We start from the raw sequence: 25,233 nt of genomic DNA, 5'->3' as shown, positions 1-25,233 counted from the left end.
AGGTGGAAATTTGTTAATTTGCTTGGGCAAAGAATGAGCAAATCAGTTAGCCATTGATATTTTGAGACTTCCAATTCTTCTGATCTGTCGTCAGGTGAAATCCAACACAATTAAGAACCCTTTGCCAAAGTGTATAAATAAACTGCAGTTTCACATTTCAGCAAATGTCAGCATTACAAAACCTAAAATTTCATGATTGTTGTGAGCTGTTAATTGAATCAATCAGCATTTACTGAGTAAAACAAAGATAGTCTGGTAAACAATGTCTCAAAACTGTGCATTCTGCTAAAGTCTCATGCAGTTTCCTGAGTCTTAATTAAACACATCGTCCCACCCATCACTGTCATTTAGAAATCTTCAGAGCTCTCGCCTCCCTCGGTTTACTTATTCGGCTAAAAGCAGTAACTGTTCACAAACCACAACGTAATGGTCAATTACACACCTCTTGTTTCTTAGCGGATAACTACTTGTCTACTTCAAGCCTCCCATCCGGCACTCTACAATCAAAACTAAAATGGATTAAGAAAGAGAGAAAAAATGTCCAATAGCAGTAAATTTCTCTCTCATCCTGCCTTGCCTCTCTTCCTGTCGAAAGTGTTACTGTGTGGTGCCAGAAAGTCAAAGCCAGCCATTGAAGTCTTTCACTAAAATCCCTTCAAGATGATATGCTCAAATAGGCAATAGACACTATGCAAGATACAATTCCAAGTGGCAGCAACCTGAATCTTTGAAATAGGTCCTCTTCCAATCAATGTCAACCAAGGTTTAAGTTTGCAGTGATCGCAAATATATATAATACTCTCTTCATTTGATGTACTAGGTTTGTAAAGTTTTAATTCTTAGCAAATGTGTTTGACATAAAGTAGAAATTATGACAAATAAATGAAATGCATAGGTAAACAGGAAAAGAGATACCCAGCCAGATTGAAAAACAGACAAAAAGACAAAAAGACACAAAAGGCAAACAGGCAAACAAGGACATAAACAGCCAGTCAAAAACACAAACAAATGCACCAATAAGGAAGTAAGCAGACACACAGACAGCTATAGGTGTAGCCAAGCAAAGAAGATAAAAGAAAAATTGTCAAAGATAAAAAACCAATACGTTTCAAGTTTCAAAAAAGAAGATATGAGACTTACGAGCTAAAGCTCCTTTGTTTGTTGCGATAAGCACTTGATGAATTTGTGGTAAAGCATTGAAAACCGTCCTACACAACAAAAGCATCAAAAAGTATTAAAAAGACCTAACTGATCTCTGATGTTGTGACTACCTCAAAATTTCTTGTGTCAACCCTTCTGCAAAATCAGTTTGACACACAAAAAGATGACAAAAGAGGGTACTGAGAGACTATATAAAGAAATGACAAATCCACAAAAGTCATTCCTTATGCAGCTTGTTTGATTGTCTGCAAATTCTAATTAATCGTCAGTCCTTTTGATTACCTCAGAGTAATATGTATTACGAACAGCTTACATGTACAAATAAAGTCAAGTGTCATAGTTATAGTTTAAAGGGTAACTGCAATGCAAAAATCAAAAAATTCTTTTATGTTGGAAATCGATAGTTCTAGTTGCATACATGACAGAAAAATAGTTTTAGATTTTTAAGTTAACTCTTCGCTGAGATATAGTAGGTGAAAGTTGCTTCCGGTTCTTCAATTTCCAGTAACACATTATAACGGGCATGGTGTCATCACAGAGGAGAGACTCCACGATAGCGTGTATTGTAAACAAAGGAATCTGAGGCAAAAGAATGGTTTGATGCTGCGTGGCTGCAGGATGCACCAATCCATGCAAGTCATACGCAATTGTGTTTCGATTTCCGAAGATCCCCAAGCTAAGAAAAGAGTGGGAATCGCAACTAAGGAGGGCAATTGCAGAGACGTTTGTGTCGTCTGGGCAACTACAGCTACGTACGACGCATCCTAGTGAGTGGATAGGAGTCTGTAGCAGCCACTTTTAGCCTGATTGCTTCGAGATACGTACAGCCAGGCCTATTCAAGAACTTGGTCTGGGTTGTGAAGAGCGAAATAGAAGCAACCATTTTCCATCTACCTGCCTCCACACTTCAAGATCACAGCACTGTGGAACCTTCGCAAAAGAAGAGGAGAGCCGTATTTGAGAAGCAGGAGGGTAAGGAAGACTCTCATGCAGGACTAAAAGTAATGTAAATGGATAGGAGAGGTCAGCTAGACTCTGACTATATATAGACTTGCATCTAGGTGCTTGATCATCATGTGTAGTGAATGCAGTCGTATGCATTACAGTATACTGTACAGTAAAGTCAAACCTTGTGTCAACGTGAATTCAACGTGCGAACTTCAACTCATTTTGTTCTACTTCTCACAGCAATAGCTAGAGTTTTGCATGGACTCACCACCGTGCCACTATTGTCATTATTATCGCATCATTATTTGAGACACCCTCAAGTTTTGACAGCAAACGCACTCCACATGAGTACACATGTACGTATCCATCATCTCACAATGACCGCAGCTACACCTGTGATGGTTGTTTACTTACCCAGATGTGCGTTGATTATGTTTGCTACTCCTGTACTTCTACTTGCAATCCGGTAGCCTGTACTCTTCCTCGTCCGCTTCCAAGGCAGCAAGCGATCTCAAAGCTTCAGAGACACTGTCGCTGAACTCAAACCCTGTGTGGTCTAATCACTATAATGGCTCCCAGCAGATCTTCTTCATCTTGCAATTCATGCGATGACGGAACGTTACCATCACGTAAAATCCTCCAAAGGGCTCTTCAGAAGAATAACTGTTTCTGCCGTCGCCTCCACCCTAGCAGAGTTGCCTTGGATATGAAGATGTAGCCATTTTTACAGGCCGCTGACTATACAGACGCATAAGCGCCTCCCCTCTGTGATGCGTACACTACCCCACGCCCGTTATATAATGCGTTACGGAAGTTATAGAACCGGAAGCAACTTTGACCTGCTATATCTCAGCGAAGACTTAACTTAAAATCTAAAACTATTCTTCCCGTCATGTCTGCAACTAGAACTATTAATTTCCAACCTAAAAGAATTTTTGATTTTTGCATTGCAGCTACCCTTTAACTTACAACAGAGCATGTCCAACTGAAATGTCAACCTATACATACATGCATAGCATACATGTACATACGTACATACGTACATACATACATACATACATATACATACATACATACAGACGACAGACACTTATACATACATGCACACACACACATACATTCATTTTTGTATTGAGAGATGCATCCATCTCCCCAATATAATACACACTCAACTTATGTGACATTCTCGTTACAATCACTATGACCACTAACAGCATGCAATAACAGTATGCAATGACAAATTCATCATGCAAGCTACTACAAATGTCACTGCAGGAATGCGACATCAAAAAATAAGCAACAGAAAAAACACCAAGGCACTTAAACTCTATAACATGAGTTAACTGTAGTCACCATCACAACTATGTAGATCCAAAATTCCAATGTAGACAGCAGCAATGAGTGACAGAGATAGAGAGATCACAACCAATGCTAACACAAAAGTCTTCCTGATGTGTGCATCCTTTGACAGCTTCTTTGGTTTCTCCCCACTGGTGTCATCCGTTTCGTCTGCATCTCCACAGCATCACAGTCTGTTGTTTTCTTGTACTTATACTCAATCACTGCCGAATCCACATGGACACTTCGACTGCTATCCATGTGTACAGAACGTAATCCGCAGCATTACTGCGTCCAGTGAAATGTTTGTTACGAGCAAACAATAACATTCCTGTAGTTAGTGCAGTTATTGCCACCAGATCATCTATCTAGATAAAAATTGGATGTCTTGGAGTTCCCAATAAGGCCACAATATTGCCATAATTGGCTGCACAGTTGCAAGGAAAGTAGACATAAATCCGAAAAGTGGATGACATACTAAGCATATGTGTAGTACTATTTGCTTTGAATCTTCCCTTCCTCTGTTTTTCCAGTATGCTGTCATGAGGTGGCAAAGAGAGGTCTCCAATCTTTTGGCACCTCTCTCTGTATGAAAGATAGTGCTATCAAAGGTGTGGGTCTCCTGGCCAGGCTCATCATGATGCTTCATTTTGAGGCATTCGAAAGTTCTCTTCCATGTGGTGGAATTCTCAAACACATGGTCCATTGTGTCTGTTTGTTCTTTGCATGCAGGAATACACTCTCATGCTATTTTCCACCGTGTCAGTCTGTTTTGTGAAGAATTTTCCTCTATCCCATGCTGTTGTTCAGTTATATATAATATTTCCTTTACTGTTGTCCATACATGATTCCAGTTGCTACTCCTCATTTGGGATGATAAATACTCTCCCACTGTGCTTCACTTGTTAGGCTTGCTATATTCCTTTGTACTAAGCATCAAATAATGTTATGTATGTCTTGCTACATGGAATGGTTCTTGTGAGTCTTTCATCAAACACATTTGTTGTTATATGCATTCCTCTGACCTTGAGTGCAATGCCTGTGCCTGTGGTAACTTCTACCATAAATGTCACGTAAATGAAAGATTGATTATTTTTATAGGAATAATTGATAGATGGATGTAACTGAAACATCAAGGTCCTAGGATTCAGTAGATGGGCATATACACTGTATGTCTCTTACACACATGTATCCAGCCCTTGCCATGGATGCATAGTACAAGCCTCATACTGGCATTTCCTTGGTAGACAGCATGAGATTTCCCCACAGCGGTTCGTTCAGATGTTCTTCATATGTCTTTGGCTGTTGGAAGTTCCTTCTTCCTTCAGCTTTTCCATCCACTGTATATCTCTCTATAAAATGCTGGTAGTTGCGTTCGAGCTCTTGCAGGCAGTTCCCAGTCTGTCATACCAAAAACAGTTAGCTCCATTCTATACACTCCAGAAGGCTTTGATGACCAATGTATTGCACAAAGTTTTATCATTGATAAACTTTATCTAGTATTTTTTAAACCAATTACATCAAACAGTTGTCATTCTTGACTTGATATGAGGAAAAGACAATCGTCCTCAGTCAATCGTACATATTTATAAAAGTATGGTGCCTACATTGCATTCATACAACGGCACAGTGTAAAAAAGTATACCTGGTAGCAAAACCATGTCTGGTACCCAATCTACTGAGCCATTCTCTCGGCAAATGAACAACACATAACTTTGCGACAAACAGATCGTAGCAGCAGAGTCAACTAAGTCTTGTTGGTGAAAGATATAGTTGTAACAGAACAGAAAGACGAATGAAACATCATGCCTCTGAAACCAACTTCTAAAGCCTCAAAAGCACTTCATATTCCCCGCCCATGAATCTCTTGAAGCAGGGTTCTCGCAGAAACGGTAGATAGGAATTCAAAGTTTTACAGCTAAGGTTTGAGAATTATATACTACTGAAACACAACACTATATTACTTAGTAAAGGTGACATTAGCCAACAAATCCAGGCTCTTACAAAAGAATGCGAGATAATAGCCTCACTTCAGACGTGTACTTGAGTTGATTGCAGTCCCGGATGTGCTGTCATTGATAGTAGTCCCGGATGCCCTTCCCGTGACACAGAAAGCACACCTCTTCTCCTTGAAGTGTAGCACCTAGAATCTACTCTAGACTAGTCATGGCTTCTTGCGAATCAACAACAGTGGTCCATGCATGTCAATCAATGCCTGACTAGACAGACTTCCTGTATTTTGTCCAAGGAATTTGTGCATGCTCAACCTACAAACATCGTGGGCTCAGGGATCAACGTTGATTCCTTGCCAGGGCACTTGAACGTATGTTGCATACAACACCTACCATGGAAAATATTGTATGATGGTGGAGATAGTCTGGCTATGTGAGACTGCATGCCGTCGTGGCCCCACCCATCCTGCCAAACTCCCAAAATCTCTAGCGAGAACCCTGTTGAAGGTTCTCATATTTTCTTGTTTTCCTTTCATGTGCATCTATTCCTTCTTCAAAAGCAGTGCTTACTTCATAGATGAATAGTTTCTTTGCAGAGCAATTGAACACGTATATGTCTGGTTGTAGATAAGAAGCGAAGTCATCTCGGATAAAACTGTACGAGTATTGAGTAAATGACATTCAATAACATATTCATCTAATAATGGAAGGAGTAAACTAATGTGGACATCGCTGTTCGCATAGAACACAATCGATTAACAGAAACAATCTTCACAGCCATGTCGCAGTAAAAGCTCTTCTTACTAGGCTGCAAAGCTTAAGCAATTGACGTGGGCTACAGAGCATAAAATGGTCAAAGACACATCCTGTAGTCGAATGAATCAACATTCCAGCTTTAGGAAGGATCTTGGCGAGTTCTCATTTTCGACGACTGGATGAACATTTGCTTGTGTTTGGCCCCAACGGTAAAGCACGAAGGAGGAAAGGTTATGGTGTGGGGAACAATGGGAAGATCTGGGGTAGGAAGCTTACATTTCACAGATGGCGCAATAGAGTCTGATGGCTATATTAGCATCATCGACCAGTATGTAAAACAGAACAGTTGGAGTTTTTGCTGGCAAATCATTTAGTTTTCAGTAAGACAATGCTCCTTGACACACATTGATAAAAAAGCAATATCTTCATGAGAACAAAATTAAAGTCATAAACTGGCCAGCTCAGTCACCTAACCTAAACCCAATTGAAATTTTATGGGCTATCATGAAGGAGTGACTCAAAAACTCATCTCCAACAAACTTGAACGAGCTGCAGACATGTATTTTAAATGTCTGGCACAGCATGGAAAAGACAGTGACATGTCTAGGGAAACTAGTAGATACCATGCCAACATGTGTAAACACTAATTAGAAACAAGGGTGGGGCAATGAAGTGCTAATGTAAATAGGTAGAAAACTGTTTAGCAGCTGCCTAAATGTGAACAACATGACTAAACTCTTCCCTGCCTTTCTTTAAAGCTGATAAACAGTAAGCCTACATTGAAAAAAATCATATATCGCAATTTAGATAGTTGGCCAGAAACTTTTAGCCGGTAGTTTAGATGTTTTATGATGGATTTGATTGCATTCGAACCGTGGTAATGTTGGAGAGCAAAGTCAATTAGTTTGTGTGGTATGAAACCAAAGAAAGGTGTTATGAAAATCTAGCCAACAGCGGCAGATGGACTTCTGATATCGGCATGAATCTTTTTTTCAAAGCTTCAAAAACTACAAATGAATGTTCAAGGCATCCCGGTATTCCATTGATGAAAGCTCTCTGAGTATTAGAGCACCAATAGTGGTTTTGTCATAAAACTGATTTATCTGTCTTTAAAGATGTTGGTGTACATATAGATCTTGACCTTCACATTGACCTTGAGAGCCATCCATTGAAGCATCAATGATAATGGTGATCCCAAAGAGGCAGAAACAAAGAAAAAAGGTATAATAAGTGACTATCACTGTGTTGTCACTGAACAGAAACGAGAATGTCACGTTCGATCTCCCTGTACATACATACATACACATACATACATACACATGCTGACAACACAATTTATGTGCATACAAATAAAAAAACCACTTTCACATAATTTTACTTAGCTCTATATTTAGCATACACTTGCAAGCATCTCTCATGTCATGCTGACATCACATCAACACTAAAAACAGCATGCTTGTCTCACCATACACTGTTCCACCCTGTAGTGCTGCACGAGCCATTGTTCCCATGTTGACTGACTGACATGTGACAGGTTCGGATAGTCACAAAAAGATGCATGGCCAATGAGCTCTTGGTTATTGTTGACCACACTAATGGCAAAGACAGCCTTTTCTCTTAAAGACAAGCAAAACATTAACAACATTCTGCAAACGTCCAGTATAATCAAGACAAAGTTGAGAAATAGCATGTGCAAATTGACAATTTAACACTTGAATTTGCAAGTATCCATAACAAAACAAAATTGCATTGCTGGATGTCTTATTTCAATGTTTAAACTTATGAAGACAAATGGAAATCCAACTGAGGGTCGCGGTCTGAAATGTGTATTGGATTCGGTGCAAATGCAATCAAAACTTGGAGAGAAATGCAAGCGCTAGAAAGTGGTTTCAATCAGCAAGAAATCTTTAATCAGAAAGTATGGATATTCGCATGTGAAATATACGGATATTCGCATGCAGAACGTACAGATATTCACATGTGAAACCCACGAGAATCGCATGCCCGGGGTTCGGTCACGAGCATGCATCTATAGACGCGATTGAGAACTATTTGACAGTAATTTCTTTGATTTCTGATTATATTTCTAACCACATAATGTTCAATTATGAGGTGATGTTTGACATTCACGCTCTAGCTACCCAGAGGAGGTAGCTTGCTAGCGTGCTTTAAAACCGCACCCACAAATCTTTTAGTTTGTACCGTAGTCTGTAGAAAAGAATCTGATTCCTAAATGCAAGGTCCTATCGCTTTTCTGTAGTATAATCACAGCGTTCCGAAAGTGTAAAGTATTATAGCGATGTAGAAACAGTTCTACTGCGTTCCACCTTTGTTCAGTCAGTCATGTCATCGATTTCATAACGGATTCCCTTACAATGTACAAGGAACAAAGATGTATCACTACACTACAAATAGACAAAAAAAAACTGAAAGATACTGGGCTGCTGTTGTCATCACCTAAGGATGAATATTATGCTGGCGCGAGTTACCTTCCACACCTACACATTGTTTGTTCGTCAGCAAGTTGCCAGTTGCCAGGGAAGATTGTCCAGCTCTGATGGCTTTAAAGACAGTATCACTAATCAAGGTGTATCAATCAGTGTCTAGAGACCTTGTTCCATTTCTTTGTACACAATCCACTTTAGTGCACAATCAACAACTTACTTCTATGTCGAAAGACAAGTAGGAGTTACCAATTGTGGCAATACAAGCAAGGAAGGGCAAATAAACCCTTAAAATTCTACAAGTCTGCCGTCCGTGTGATTGACTCAGTGGAAGCGAACACGCATCAGTAAAACATTCAAATCTGGCAAACAAGGCAAATTGTAGTATATAGACTCAAACGCTTCAAGAGCGACAACAACAACCATGTCACCAGAAGTTGCTCGAAGGCAAACCAAAGATGAACTGACTATATTGCGTGACAAACATACGGGCCTTGAAATTTGCTTTTGGTCAGCTGCTGTACCACCCAAAATTAAAGCATGCTAGCGAGCTACCTCCTCTGCTAGCTACCTTAGCGAAAAATGCAGTCTAGAAATGTTTTTTTCACAAGAACAGTGTCTTTGCTTTCTTTCTACGCTGTGCTTGTCAGTAACCTGCATTTTCACTTGGTTTCTGATGATTCTCTTGCCCAAGTTGTGAATTACTATCATGAGCAACCTCAGCAGTACGCCTATATTCGGAGATTTCAGGTTTCTAGTAAAGCAGTTGCAGTAACACAGACAAGAAAGATAGGACCCTTGTCTGGGTACCTGTAGCAGTTTGGTTTTTCGAATCTTCTCCAAAAGCCTCAGTCCCAGCTCCATTCTATTTCTAGCGTGAAAAAACTATTGTGGGTTAGGTGACCCTGCAGTGTGACAGCTACTGGAGCTGAAGTGACAAAGTACTATTTCTGTATAGGGACACGTCTTTGACTGTCCGCCTTCTGAGATTGATGCCGATCGATTCATTTCGATCCTCCTCAATCCAGCTGGGAATGTTGCAGACGAGTCACATCTTGTGAGCCTCTGGGTGGTAGCTGATTAGTCTCTAAACGCGCTAATTGCTAGTCTACAGTCGATAAATACCTCTGTTAGTAGAGTCTCCGGTTCTGCCATATTTTCTTTGAACTTCAACATACCCGTACTGTACACTAAGAATACTTGGGAAATCCAAACCCAGTCTGAGCTGCGAGGGAACTGATGCATCTAGTAACGATGTTACTTCGTAGGTCTTCGTATACTACAGGTCTATCCAAAGCGGTGTAGATCTATTACGTAGATCTAGCAAATGTTGTGAAACTCGTGCGAGCGGATCACCTCTCTATATGCAGAACTAGTGATTACGCATTGCGAGCTAGAGCCTCCGCATGCGATTCGCATGCAAAACCTTCTAGAGTGTTGCAGAATTCGTGTGAACACATCACCTTCGCATGCAGAACTTGTGCGTAACGCATTGCGACCTAGTTTCTGTATGCGAAATCGGCCAATTCGCAAGCGTAAACGACATTCGCAAAAGACTCACATGTGAATCTCATGAGATCGTATGAAGATTTCTATAGGGTAGCAACATATTGGCATTATAGGACCATAATGTAACAGACAGTTGTTCATGAAGATTTCTAACAGCTTTACTGACTGTCATATTCCCTCTACAAACAATCTTCATGGAATTGCCTTTATGACATGATGACTGTGTGGTGTGACAATACGCCCAAGAATTCGCAAACCACCACGATGGTCATGTTTGTCCTGCTCTCCTGCCTCTGTAGCAGCACCAGCTTGGTGTACCGCTTGAACAAGCTATAGCGGCTACAGAGAATTTCTCACTGTAATGTCAAAGTATGTTGATCATCCTCGATCAAAATCAGGGTAAAATATTATATATCACCTGGCCTTGTAAAGCTGTCACTTCCTCAACGTTGTTCTTTCCTGCAGTTAGAGTTATCAACAACACATCAGTAAGAGCATCATGTCATCAAATTCAAATTGTTGTGGCCATATCCTAGTAAATGGTCACCAAACCAGAGATTGACCACAAGTACATCTCTTAAAACCAGCATTGGATGGGAAAAAGGCGAATACTCAAATTGCAATTAGAAGTTGCATGATCCCGCGTATTGAGCAGATACAGAGTTGATTCGAGCACGGTCCATGTAGACTAACCATATCTTTCAAGTTACCATATAACCGGTTATTTCTACGATCATGATATTTCTGCAAATTCTGCAAAGAAATCATAATGCACCAGTGCAACAAACAAATTCGTAGAGTCCCAAGAAGTCACTGTTGCGACACATGTACATGTGTGACACTGTGTGTACCAGTAACTGTATTCCTGGTGGAAACGCAGATATTTAATTCGCAGTAATTAATACTGTTGTCTAAATTCTCAAATCGCCGTAATTTAAGACCGCAGAAATAAACAGTTATACTGTATGCGACAAAGGTGTGTCCAGAAGTGATTGAAGCTGGTGTTGAGTAGCCAAGCAAAGACTAGGCACACAACCAGGAAGAAGGCAATGTAGGCAGGCTTCCAATTCAACTTCCCCTTCAAAACACAGATTATTAGAAATGTGTAAGGGTGACGTGACTATGGGCTTTTGTATCATGGCCAACAGATGTATAGCCAACAATCGAGTTGCATTACAGCTTGCAAGAAAAGTAGCTGGAGCTGTTCTGTGGATTTACGAAGACCCAACCCACCTAACAAACAGGCAGTGTAGACTGTTTCCAAGCAGTATCAGATATGGAAGTGAGTGATAGATTCGAGAGCGTACCGCATCCAAACTTCTCTGGTTCAGCCTTGTCAGGAACAGCAAGCATCCAATGATACTCAGTCATCCAATCTGCAATGAAGGAAACCATGTGCTTGCCTTTCTTCTGTGAGTTCAATAACCTCACCTGAGGTTACGGTCTGTCACGTTATGATACGTAAAGGAGGTAAGTAGGTCGATGGACGGCGGTCGTTGTTGAGACTTCACGGACACGGACGTTAGTTACGAGCTATAGTTAGGGTTAACTCAAAACGTAAGTGCTTCGTTACAGAATATCAATATGTACACAACAAGTTACACGGTCCTCGTTAAGTTCTCACAACTTCCTGCATCTTCTTCTCCGTCTCTGCGCTCCAACACCTCTGGACTCTCTCCTGAGCATCTTCTTCTCTGTCTCTGCGCTCCTCTGACACCAGAGCCTCTTGACACTTTCGTGGACTTGACTCTCCGTCGTTCAGCTCTCTCCCCAATTTGTCAAGTGCCGGTCTTCAGTCAATCCATCTGTCACGTGGCTCTGTCATTCAATTACCCAATCACAATCCCCAATAACCCCTCCCACTCAAGTGATTTGTGACACGGTCAAAGAATTGGTACATTGCAATTCATCAGAACTGCTTCCATAAGACTTGAGAAGAGTTCTTCGATGTTTCATCACAAAAATTTAACTTTGTGGTATCACAAAACACACAAGTGCAGGTAGACCTTGCATGCACACTCTCAGCATAGTGCGAAAAGTTTGGAACTGCAAGGCAAAGTAGACTGCTGAGCTAAGCTGCACTTTCACTCTTTGGTGACTTCCCTGATTTCATTCACATTTATTGTAAAAAGCTGTTCCAAATCGATCAGATACTACTGCCACATTGAAAGCTTGGGTAATTCAGAGCTAAGCACAGTCATCATTCACTATGTCTCATTTAAACAAGCAAAAACGCCCTCTAGATTTTGCACCAAAGTTGTTGGAATCCACTTTTCATTTGAGTAAATGAGAGCATGTGTTCCATCTCGGGTGCCCTTGTTCCAATTACTGTGCAATAACTAATCCTGTTCTAAGTTAAACTACACACCATGATTAGAATTTCGAATGTTTTGGTTAAATGTCTGGTAAATAAGCTTTCAAACTACAAAAGTCTGTGCAGAATTGACAGAATAAAGGCGTTCCAAATATGATGGTGTCCATAAATTCCCTCACACTCCTGAGATACAAGAAAGTCTAGACACGGCACACTTCCAGGGACATAAGTACTCATGTCAACACAATATGCTTGCAGACCACCTTCTTATCCGATTCCCGCACAAAATCAATAGGTAAACTTAATAGTGAAAAAATGAATATAATAAAAGTACATTGTACCGCTGTTTATAGTGACATTCCTCCAATAATCACAGGGGTGTCAGCAAAAGCTGTTAGTCCATCACTCACCACATGCAACTACAGCTACTACCATCCTCAAACGCAAGTCACCAAATATCCAAGAAAAGCAACTGTAAAATAGCAGAAATTTCTGCCACTAAGCCTGCCTGTCACAACTCATCCCTGTTAGTAATGCAAAACTCATCTCAACTTTAAACAAAACATAAATATAGCATTTTGCTGTTTGCAAGCAGCTCATTGTAACTTCTAGCTGCCTTCATGGCAGCTAAAACTTACAAAGGATTCAAAAATTTTCTGCATGAACACCCTCCCATAACGACAGTAATTTTGTCGATCATATTGACTCTGGTCAGTTTGACTGGATCACAATGAAAAAGTCTCTAGAAGCCTTGCAACAAATAATTTGAAATCATCAAGACACATCATTATTTAAGACATCATTAAGGATAAGGATGCAAGACATCGTTTCAAGAAAAATTCTGGAATAGCAACTAAGTTCTGCCATAGCTCAGTGCTAGCTGGCAGCCAGCCTACTGTGTTTTAGTAGTGCTGCATAGCATAGCATGAAAATTACGAGTAAACAGAAACACACAGCTACCTAACACTAAAAGTACAGTCATCTCTCATGAAGTAACCCAGCTGCCTTAAAGCAGCAGCTGGCATCTAAGAATCTTGTTAGTCAGGTCAAAGGTACTTGGTATACAAGTATAAAAACATTTTGAAAAAATGAGAAAAAAATGTATAGGGTTGCCTTGCAAAAAAGAATAGCGAACAAGACCATGCAAGGATGTGCTGTGACATCTTTCGTAGACAGGCTGACTGAGCAATACATCATCCATACATTGCACCATTTTCCAATTAGTAAGGTATAAAACACATATTATAGTGTCTCTAGTTAGAAAATGGTGCAATATAGAGATGCGTATTGCTCAGTCAATCTGTCTACGAAAGAAGTCGATCACAGCACACCCTTACATGGTCTTGTTTCTATTCTTTTTCGTACAGCAACCCTACATCTTTCTCATTTTCAAAATGTTTTAAGCTTGTTTGCATTCTTTTTCTGTATGAGCGTAGACATGCGCAGCGGTAACGGTGTACGCGATCAGATATAGTATGCAATTGCAATTGGTGAGGTAGACAGTAAGGCTAGAAATCGACACACTCCCTGTGTAGGGCTTGGTACATGAAACGTGTAGGTTGGATTCGGCGAAAATGCAATCAGAATTTAGAGGGAAATGCTAGCGGTAGAGGAGCGGCTTCAATCAGCATAAAGTCTTCGATCACTGGAAGCGTTGTGGAGGACGACAACATGTACAGTCTACACGGAGCTGGTGTGAGTGTGTGTACGAATGAACTGGAAGGTTTAGCGTTCGCGTCTTCAAGAAAGTTTACGTGGGGGTCAGTACCTCGAGAGTGCACCTTGCACTGCAATGGCAAACTTGAGTACAGTCATGGACCTGCTCCATTGCAACCGCAGAGGTTTGGTATAGAAAATCAGCTTTGTAGCATAAAAGGTTGATACCGATACCCGCTCTTACAGAAGACTGAACACAAACTCAACCCTACATACCAACGCTACAGGGTTCTCCCCAGGGCATTGCTACGCTTGAATTTCTATTTCACTCTCAGCGATCACAGCCCTGAGATTGTCTAGATACGCTCCAGATACCGAATAGCAAGTGCATGTGAAGGAAACATAATCTTAATGATGTAATTTGCATGTCAACCTACCTACTACGTAGGCGGCTTGCAGAAACTCAATACTAAATAGGACCGTTGATTGACCACTGCAAAAATAGCTCCAGTCAGATTCCAACGGCTGTGCCACTTCAAAGTCGCTGCCGCATTTCTTCTACGGTAACGTGTTTTGCTTTCACTTCCAGAGTTTGTATTCTGTTGTAGTTTTCGAGTGGCACCGGCACCCGCCAATCTAGCGGTAGCAGTCACACATTAATAACAATTTATGTCAGCAGATATACGAGCATATTTCACAGCACGTTCTAGAGCCAGAACTGGTGGTCAATTAGAAGAGCATGGAACTCTCAAAGGCGAAAGCAGAGATCCATTCCAAGAGAACAGTGACGCAACCTGTACTGCGCCTCCACCTAAGCGTTCTCATCACAGGTTATTTGGCTTTGAACCAGCATAGAGTCAGGAGTTCCCCTGGGTGCAGCTCATTGAGACACCCGCCTGCCAAGGCATGATGTGCCAACTGTGCAGAAAACACTGTCGTCGTCCTAAGTCGTCGGTTGTTGGAAGGGCAATATGGGTAGACCTCCCCTGTACAACAATGACCAAGTATACTCTAAAACGACATAAAACGTCAAAGTGCCATAATGCAGCTAAGATGCTGGAAGCTAGTCTCTGCATGTCTAGAGAAGATCGAGGGATGCAGGAATCATTTGCAGCTGTAGAAAGTGCGGAAAAGAAAGCTATGGCTGGGGCCATAAAGTGTTTGTATTGGCTATGTAAACAAGACATACCCCACACCACTAAGTACGTGCCACTGCTTGAAGTTGTCATATCTCTGGGTGCCACGTATCTGAATGATCTCCACTTGGACGGTAACGCTCACTACACATCTGTGCAGGAAGCAGTCATGTCATTGGGTAGCACTATCAGTAGAAAATGTTTTGATCTGCTGAGGGCATCACCGTATTTTGCCTTGATGTGTGATGAAACAACAGACATTGCAGTTATCAAGGAAGTCATTATCTACACACGCTATTTTGATTCAGACTGAAAGATCCAAGCAGCAATTATTGGCATGTCAGAAGTTTCCGCTGGGAGTGCCAAGACTATTGTAGGGGTACTTAGGCAGCTTTGTGACAGAGAGCAACTTGATATTGACCGCAAACTTGTGGCTTTTGGGAGTTTAGAACAACTAATATAGACGATTTTCAGCAGCAAGTCTAATATATTGATAATAGATTAGTATTGCAATTGGGACTTTGTCGTGATGTCATTGGATGGGCATGGTCTTAGGGAAGGGGCTAGCTCTACGCTTTCCTGAAATCCTGGGAAAACCCTGCGTTACCACGTCTGTGATAATAAAACTTCTGGAGATGGTGGCTCAATTATTCTGACAAGGAATCAAACCAAATGCCTCTGTACAAATAGACTTCAAGCACTGCTGCTATCTTTGATAGTTAGGGGCAAATCAAGTGATGTTGCAGATCCATTAACCTTGTGAAAGAAAAATCCAGTGAACCGTTTCAAATTTTTGGCTGATGCTGTATGCAAAATTATACAACTGCAACAGAATGTGTCTTGTCCGTGTTGAACGCTTCATTTGAATCATATCAAGATGATATTACAGGAATATACTTACAGCAAGCAATAAGAATTTTATGAGAATTTTAAATGATTAAAGAGAATAGTAGCAATAAAAATAGTAATTCAAGACTAGAATAGTTAAAAAAGATTGACTGAAGCGTTTCAATTTGCATCCCTTTATCCTTTCGATTTGGGGTGAGAAGGACTGGACATGCAGTTATCCTAAAACTCCCAAGAGTGTTTTATGTTCAAATGTACAGTTTAGCGTTAGCATCAGCTCGTAGTAAGCCCTTTGTACCCACCATAAAAAGCAAATTAGAACCAATAAGGATAAAGTGCTACAAACATAGCAAGCTGGGCTGTAACTGGTCGCTCGTGTGAAAATAATCAAAGTCAATACTTTCACTAGTCTGTTGCGCTGCCATGCAGTAGTGAGCTCACTATAGTCTCCCGTGCACTACCCTGAACCCTGAAACATTGTCTGAGTGCCAGGTCTGCTGCCGATCTTCCTGTGACCAGAGAGTGCAAGATTTATTTGAAAAGCTATCACGAAGAGCATGAAATTACCGCCAAACATCTGCCATTTATCGGTCAATGATGGTTGTGGTAGGACATTTATGTCCGGTCAAATTTTCAGTAGCAGCTCTTTGATTCTTTCTCTCTGTTAAGTTCGAGTTGACCTTACAACACTCTACAGTGAGGTTGAACATGTGTCATTTACTCTTTACACAACAGGACCACTAACTAGGTTATCATAATTGAATAAAGATGTTTAACATCTAAATGATAACATGCCAAGCATCCACTCCCTCAAATATATTTAAGCATCTTACCCTCCTTGGTGTCTCCTACAGCCTGCATTGAAATGTAACAAAATAAAAATGAATATTGAGTTCTGTTGAAAACTTTCAAAAAGCTGTATTGCTGTTGCCTAGAATCTATGGCAAGGTGCTCCGATCCAATAGTAATGCTTGTGTTACAATTAATGTAATAGACAATATTTGGGGGCGAAGCTTCTAGAGCATGCACAATCTCGAGGGTAACATGCACCTTTCGCAGATCTCGCTGTACACAAAGTCCACATTTCCGGGTCTGTTTCTGGACCGTGGATCATCTTGCCGTTGACTAGGCTTTGTAAGTAAGTTCACTACTTACCATTTCTTGCATATTGTGAGAGACTTTGCCTGCGTAGAGACACGTAGGAAGCCATTTCTTGAGTACGGCTTCTTGAGGGTAAGAGACTGCTGTTCAAACTGAAGCCGCCTGATTCACACTCTGAACAGATACACGTGGAGTGGAAGCACAGACTACTCATTGTCTAGTGATGGATTAGTTTTAGCAAGTGAAATCATGCCACCTGGGAATCCATTTGGGGTAACCAGACATCCAGGACGTTCCGCGTTGTTTCTGGGCAGTCTAGCATGCTTCTGTATATATGTGATTGGCCAAGTCAAAGATGTTACTGTGATAACTTGCACTCGATAGGTACTGACGCAGATCAGAGTACAGTACACGTACACTACAGTACAGTCTGTTAATAGCACTACCTGCCAGCCTACAAGTCCCAGCAACAGTTATGTCTAAAGTAACACAACATACACGCACTAGCTATTTCATAGCTGTAATGTCTAAATCAGAAAGCAGAGGCTGTTCTACCTCATCCGCATGTGCAGTTGATCGAGACATGTATATAGCTAGTCTAGTGATCCTATAGAAGAAGGTATTGATTGTCGAAAATGTCACTGAGAAGCTGATGGTTTACGTCGGATAACCGAACAGCAAGCAAATGAAATAGTGGAACTTGAAAACAAGATTAGAGTTCTCAAGGAAGACCTTGCATCTGCAAAGTCTGAGTTGCAAGGAATCGCTCAACACACTGCTAAATGATAAAATCAAGTTTTACACAGGTTTTTGTGTCGAGAAATGTGCTTGATACAGTGTGGAGTTGGATTGAACCAGCAGCCAAGACTATTACTCTGTATAGCAAACAAAGAATCAGGCCAAGGTACATCAATTGATGTAAGCTCATGAGCTCACCGCCTTCCATGAAGGGTTGAATAGGCTTGACGAATTTTTTGCTGACTCTAGTTCGACAAGATACACAGTTTCACAGTTCCACAGTTCCAGAACGCTAGATGGGGTTAACAAGTAGTCCTATTCAGCAACACAGTGCGTCACATTTGGCACCCCGAATGGGTTCCCCTACCGCAAACTCTTCATTTGATAAACTTCCATCGCTAGGCAATGAGTAGTCTGTCTTTCCAATCCACAAGTATCTGTTCAGAGTGTGAATCAGGCGACTTCAGCTTGAACAGCAGTCTCTTACCCTCAAGAAGCCATACTCAAGAAATGGCTTCCTACGTGTCTCTACGCAAGCGAAGTCTCTCGCAAAATGCACAAAACGAAACTAGAAGGCGTGACTTCACTCAACTCTAATGACTACCACAGCTACACACGAAACACAACAACGCTGTCCATACGATTTTTTGGAAGATGAGACATTAGGCTACTGCAACAAATAGATTCCGTTTGTGTCTGTGCTTTGGTAGCTCTACACGAGAGGCCATCCGAAACTAGAGGTATTTGTCTGGGTCTAGAGATAGGGCGTGGTATAGGTTTAGTCAAGAACGAGCCGAATCCATTGATTGTCACGGATCAACAATAGTTACCTAATGTCTCTATGTTGCCCTTATTTCATACTTAGACAATTGCGTTAGACCAAGGGCGTGTTTCCACTACCACCTAAACCGGTTTAACAAGTGGTTTAATTAAAGGTACACTACGTCACACAAGCTCGATTGCATAGCTATGCAATCAAGATAGAAGGTTGGTTTGAACTACAGGCAAAGCTGGATATGAGAGCACTAGATATTAGCAGCAAATAACCTGAAAAACAGAGCCCATAGGATGGTCATGTGAGAAACATTCCGTCAACGTGCGCCAACGCTAAAAGCCAGAAGACTCACGAGACGTTGAGAAAAGTGCCTGTGTGTTATGCAACAGGCATGGATGCGCATGCAAGGCTGAAGGGACCAACTGCACTGCATTTTTCTGCTTGCACTTACCACGTGACCTAATTATTGCATACCACGTGATCATCGTATGCGCTCTGTTTTCACGCTGATATGTAGTGCTCGCATATTCAAACCTGGTTTTGTGTAAAACGTAACCTATTTGATGCCTTCGACCTGAGGAAAGATGACGAATTGGTTTGCGCGCGACCCAAACTGTGCTTCAACGAGATTGCAAAATCGCTTCCGTATGTTTTCCTTATTTGTAAAGGTGACTACGCTGTGATATCCAGCTTTGACTGTAGTTCAGCCCAACCTTCCAACTTGATTGCGTATAGTATGCAATCAAGTTTACGGGGGGGGGGGGGGGGCGTAGCGCTAAAAGACAGGGTGTACCTCTAAGCCCGGTTCACAGTACGATGCTGACGCCGACGTTGAAGCTGACACTGGAATAGAAATGAATCTATTCCAGTGTCAGCGTCAGCGTCAATACTGTGAACCGGGCTTTAAGCTAGACTGGTTTAAGAATTGACCTGTTTCCACCTGTACTAAACCAGTTATATTTTAAACCTGCTTCAAAGTAGGTTTAGCAAAGTGGTTTAGGTTTAACTGTCACGTGACAGTAGTGTGCTTGTATAGATGGCTTCTGACACCACCGTTTTGATGATATTGACTAATAGGATTGCCTTAGAAGATGCAAGGGTCGTTAACTAGGGGAAAGAAATCAGCAGCTACCGAGAGAGAAGACGGTGTCCTTGGCCATCATCATGCGAATTCCTACCAGCACATGCTGAAAACCAACAGTTGCTCTGACTCGGCGACAGAGCAGTCCAATACTTCAAAATAAGGCGTTCCTAGATGGTTCGTTTTGCACATCCCGGATGTGCAAGTTCCTAGTGGAAACAGTCGCTTTCTTGAACTGGTTTAGTTTTTAAACGCGTTTAAGCTAAGGTGCAGCTAGTGGAAACACGGCACAAAATCTCGCGTCCGAATCTAAACAGTATCCGAAACTAGATACGGGGCCCTACTGCAAAACAAGCCTCGGTAGACGAATACTACGGCGTTCCTGGTCGCTTTCATGGTTTAGTTTCTAAACGTGAATAAAAACAGTCGCTTTCTTGAACTGTCATGGTTTAGTTTGTAACTAGACTTACTAACAGTAATTGTAACTAGGGTGCAGCCCTTGGTAGACTACAAAACTCCCTCCTTTGAAATATTTGGGAGCATTAAAAAGTCATTGCACTGGTAAGTCAAATCTATCTTTTACGCAACGTACAGTGAATCAACACAACAACGTACATGATGGCAACAACATTGAATCGTCCGAAAATAGCCAACGTTTCATTTGTTACCAAACAGTCCACAGCAGCAGCATCGCTCAACTCCGCTCGACGCACATGAATGACTGCGTTAGCTGCGTCGTCTTCACGAGTATCCGCCATGTCATACACTGGTACGTTGCCACAGCAACGGCAAACCTGCGCATGCTTATGTAGCCTCGGACAAGAGGACTATAGGTTGCGCGAGATTCTATCAAGTTGCACGTTGAGCGTTCTAAAATTCCTGAATCCTGATCAAACTGTTGCTACAGTACGTTTAAGTTATAACTGACGCTGTGTTTTTCTTTTTTCACAGCTATGATCGAGTTCTTAGCTAGTACTCTATGGTAGCAGTCCCGTGTCAGGTGTAGTAAGGAAATAGCAGGGAATTCAAGGTTACACCATGGTTACCGTGCTTTGAGAACATGGGAATTGCAAGGAAAAGCAAGGTAAACCATGATTACCGTGCTTTCAAGGCATGGTAAGAACTGGGCATTCATGGTAACCCTAGATTCCATGCTTTCATGGCAAGGTAAAAAATTTATGGTAAACAGGGTATGATGCCAACCTTACTTTCTGTGCTTTCATGGCAAGATAGAAATCATGATAGTTTTGCTCAAGCCACATATTGTATGCTCTTCCATAGCAATATGTAATAATTATATGATACACAAATTTAAAGAATTTTACTCATATCCTACTTTATGGCATCATCATGAGTATCATTATCATCATCATTATCATCTTCCGACATCATATATTATTATAAAACACAAACAAACAATATCATCAGCGTAATCTCTCGTACATGTAGAGTAGTCTGCGTGATTCCCATTATTATTGTAACATGCATCCAAGTCATATTAACAAACTCGTTATAATTATTTGTGATTCCGTGTGACTCCCTGTCGTTTCGTGTAATTTGGCCATCGCTCCCGTTACTCGATCCCTGTAATATATTCAAAAAGTTTCGTAGGAGTTTGGTCTCCCTATTACGAAGTTGTGGGGGCAATGTCTACTTGCCTTGATAAAGACGATTTTGTCGTGAACGTCTTCTAAACTGACAATTCTAAGCATAGAGAAAACGAAACAAGTAAGTCTTACATAATTGGTAGTCTCATTACAGACATTCTCATTTAATCACGTACACATGCATGCTGATAATGTACACTTGGAACACATGCATGCACGAACGTAAAACACATTGTGTCACCTCTGACTGGCTCTGCTATTTTTGCAGACAGCTAACAGCATCGGATATCTGTCTTCTTGGGGAAGCTCTCTCTTCACAATTGTCAGCATCTCCACAACTGCGTACAGCTTGTATTTGCTGACATCAACAAGCCACCTCTGCACTATGGCGCACATATTTGTTTCAAGAGAAACAACGGTCGGGTCCCTTCGCTGAAAAGCTTGGTAAGTTCTAGTAAAGAAGACGGTATTCCGGCGTTGAATCCTAGAACACTCACGTAGATTTTCCCATGAAACGCCTAACTCTCTAGCTAAAGCTAGCACTGTGTCTTCTTTGTCAATTTCTGTAACAGGTCCAAGCGTTCTAAACCTGATTGAAATATCGTACGCAAGCTTGTAGATCAAAACCACGAAGCCTAAGTTAAGTTAATATGAGTTCTCACGTTAAGTACTCTGAAGAGAATGGTAAACTTCTGGTGGCAGATTTGCCGGAGGTAGATGTTTTTGGACTGAAACTCATTTCACTTGCTTTTGCATAGGACAACATCCGTGCAATTTGTTTCAATAATAAAATCATCTTTTCAAATAAAACAGAACAAACAATTGCAAGCATTCTTTCACATTATACCTGGCAGATGACATTGCCCGTGCCATGGGCCAACTTTTTGATACATCCATTCATGTCTTCAAACGAGGAGCAAGAATGAGTCCAAAGAGGCCCCCAATTTCTCACCTGTTGTGAAAGGTGTCTAAGATTATGAAAATTTAAACCCCAGATGTTAACACCTTTAAAATTATAAAAAAAACTTTAATTATTAAAGACAAATTGAGTAAAAATTTGTTGAAATACCATATAATGGCTCTAGTTGCTCACAAAAGACCTGTAAGACGGTTTCTGCTCTCTTAATAGCGTCTTCAGATAATTTTGCGCTAAGAAAGATAAAAATTTCCTCCGTCAACAAGGCAAAGTGATTCAAGTAGCAACTGGGCAAAATTCCCCAAAGACAGGGAATACCGTAAAACAAAAGCCAAGATCTGAACTCTGACGCTGCAAGACGAAGATTTATACTTCAACGCATGTCTAGCCACTTTGTATCTATGTATCTATGCAGACCTTTCCAGCGTCCTAAACACTGTAGACCTCGAGGCACTCTCTTCACATAGTCGGGAGGCTTAATGCTACAAAGGCATTGATCTATCAGCTCTCTCTAGAAACGAAAGATAACTTTCTAAATTTATGACAATCGAGACATGAGCAAAAACAAATAGAACACTTGCCACCTTATTTCCAATATAAAATCGTTCTCCTTTGTGCTCGTTATCAATCCAACGGTGCAACAGCGTTTTTGTGACTCCTAACAGAATACCGTGCATGTAGTCGATGACAGTGCCTCTCACTGGGTCAAAATGGCACAAAAGAAGCACCGGTGAAGCGGTCTTTACTCCTGCAGTCTAATATGTACTCGTAAAATTACATGAAAGAAAATAACTGCATGGAATAGATAGAGGACTAACTATGCATGCATACCTGTTGTTGCAATCGCACTGCTTCTCGTGCATTTCGTTTAAAGGACTCTTTCGTTCTTGCTGGAGCTTCTTCCGAGAAGGGAAAGACATGGACGTGCCCGCGTCGTCTCGAAACATGCACACCTTTTTTGTTCGCAGAGTAGACAGCTGTAATTGCCAGAGTGATGAGACATACATAAAACGTCAGCTTCTGCAGGTAAGTCTGCGACACAAGCAATGGCTTTAGCTGTGCAATGAACATGATGAGCATTTCCGAAAGGCTTGCAGTCAAAGCCTAAATACAGTGTATAATGATTAATTAATTAGAAACATTTCTCAGCGTGTCCTAGCTCGATCATAGGTATACTGTTCTCTAACCTTTGCGGCTTAGATTGTTCATACCTTCTACAAACAGCATTACAAGCGATGGTATAGGCGGTTTGCCTTGCCCTTGCCACAGCCCACACAAAATGCAATTTTTGCGTTGAAATCTTTAGAACGAAAAGAGTAATTACTAGTAGTTTGTCTGATAAACGCCTAGTACATTACCTTATGGATGGCGGTAACTCATTGATTACGGCAAAAATAGGCCAGACGTTGGTTGATGAGGACTTGTACAGTAGTACACCATCGGTATTAAAAAGTAGAGTCACTGCAGAGCCTGTGAGAGAGTTTTGTGTTTCCTTGTAACACATTCCATGACATATGTCATTGATCGTAGAGCTGGAAGACTGCTCTCGTTTGTAATCAAGCATGATGTCCCAAACACCCGGTCCTATATATAGATCACAAAGATAACAAGTCTTAAAAAGTCAAGTTCTATTATGATCACTTAATTAGGTTTACTTTCCAAAACAAGGCGAATCTCATCTTCCAACGATGTGGTTGCAATGTATGAATGTCTTCTTCGAAACATCTGATCTTCAAGCGTGCCTTTGTACCTAAGTCTGTTCCAACAACATTCAGACTGACTCTATAGATACATAAATATTGATGACCACAATAATTTTCTACCCTGTACAATGTGCTGTTGGGCAAGAAACGAAGGAACAGTCTTCAGGAAACAAAATTCCACACTCACTACAAACGTCGTGCAAGGTGTGATCAGTTCGAAGATCAATCAGCTTCTGACTCTTAGATGAAAGACCATCCCAGGTTTTTTCACAAGAGTTTTCTGTAGGGCAGTGTAGTCTGATTAAGTGTAAGAGATCTGTTGTCATTCGCTGATTGCAGCTATGGCGCGTGATGAAAGCAAGTACGGCAGTCAAGTGCTCTGACTTATTAATAGGACAGCCATCGTACAAAGGCTTGTCCATGTCGGAAGAGAAACTATCAATGTCAATTTCTGAGTCTGCAGACGAATTATCTAGTTCTTCAGAAGATTGATCAGATATTTCACAGTCTGTTTCAAACGAGCTACCAAATATTATATATAAGGAAGACTGTACTTTCCACCTTAATTAACAAACAAGCTAACCTCATTTCTACATCTTCACAATACGTGCTGTCCATTGACTGTACCTCTTCCATAAGCTTTAATCAAATTTTTGTTTAATTAATTAAGTATAAATATTTAAACTTTACAAATAATGTAAATTTATTTAATAATTTCAGCGTTTCTAAATTGAACCTTTGACGACAACAACAGCAACAACAACAATAACAACAACAACAAAGCAAGTTTAAACTTATTTATAGACTGCTTTAGTATCTGCATGTCATACCACCTACACGTCTCAGCTGCCTGTCTGTTGTATGCTTATAATAGGCTTCAACACTATACTGACAAACATTACCGTCATGTTAGATCGTAATTGTCCTGCTCTCTTGTCCATACACTGCGTACGCTTGGGAGCGACGGGACAGGTAGAAGAATTGACTACAAAGGCAAACGAATGTATTCCACAAAAATCCGAGTATGTGCTGCCCATCGCTAGATCTACTAGATATACCGCAACTAGTCGTCGGTCTTGAAGATTTGACGTGACTCAGTGCCAGATGTCTTTGTACATTATATTTACTAATATAGGTCTTGAAACAGCGCAAACATGTCCAACAAGAATCCCCATCAAGTTTGACGTAGTCGAGTACCAATTCGTTGGACAACGTACTCATTGAATTATGTACTCATGATGGCGCGCTTGTT

The 25,233-nt window shown here is 41.0% G+C and overlaps 2 protein-coding genes across 2 annotated transcripts; both read right to left on the bottom strand.

The window, feature by feature from the left end:
* Positions 1 to 21,313: 21,313 nt before the first annotated feature.
* Positions 21,314 to 22,355, bottom strand: LOC134193416 (uncharacterized). Its single transcript, XM_062662249.1, has 4 exons — positions 22,210 to 22,355; positions 22,025 to 22,158; positions 21,604 to 21,951; positions 21,314 to 21,459 (listed from the first exon to the last, which is right to left on the bottom strand). Exons 1-4 carry the CDS (start codon positions 22,261 to 22,263, stop codon positions 21,351 to 21,353), a joined length of 645 nt encoding a protein of 214 aa, XP_062518233.1. The 5' UTR covers positions 22,264 to 22,355; the 3' UTR covers positions 21,314 to 21,350.
* A 296-nt stretch (positions 22,356 to 22,651) lies between these two features.
* LOC134193481 (uncharacterized) lies at positions 22,652 to 23,532 on the bottom strand. The gene is made up of 3 exons (XM_062662308.1): positions 23,110 to 23,532; positions 22,863 to 23,033; positions 22,652 to 22,789 (listed from the first exon to the last, which is right to left on the bottom strand). Exons 1-3 carry the CDS (start codon positions 23,356 to 23,358, stop codon positions 22,652 to 22,654), a joined length of 558 nt encoding a protein of 185 aa, XP_062518292.1. The 5' UTR covers positions 23,359 to 23,532.
* Positions 23,533 to 25,233: the final 1,701 nt, after the last annotated feature.

The sequence above is a fragment of the Corticium candelabrum genome, chromosome 17, assembly GCF_963422355.1.
Source record: "Corticium candelabrum chromosome 17, ooCorCand1.1, whole genome shotgun sequence".
NCBI classification, from domain to species: Eukaryota; Metazoa; Porifera; class Homoscleromorpha; order Homosclerophorida; family Plakinidae; genus Corticium; species Corticium candelabrum.
The sequence above is the reverse complement of the archived record's forward strand: the minus strand, read 5'-3'. Positions and strand labels throughout refer to the sequence as shown.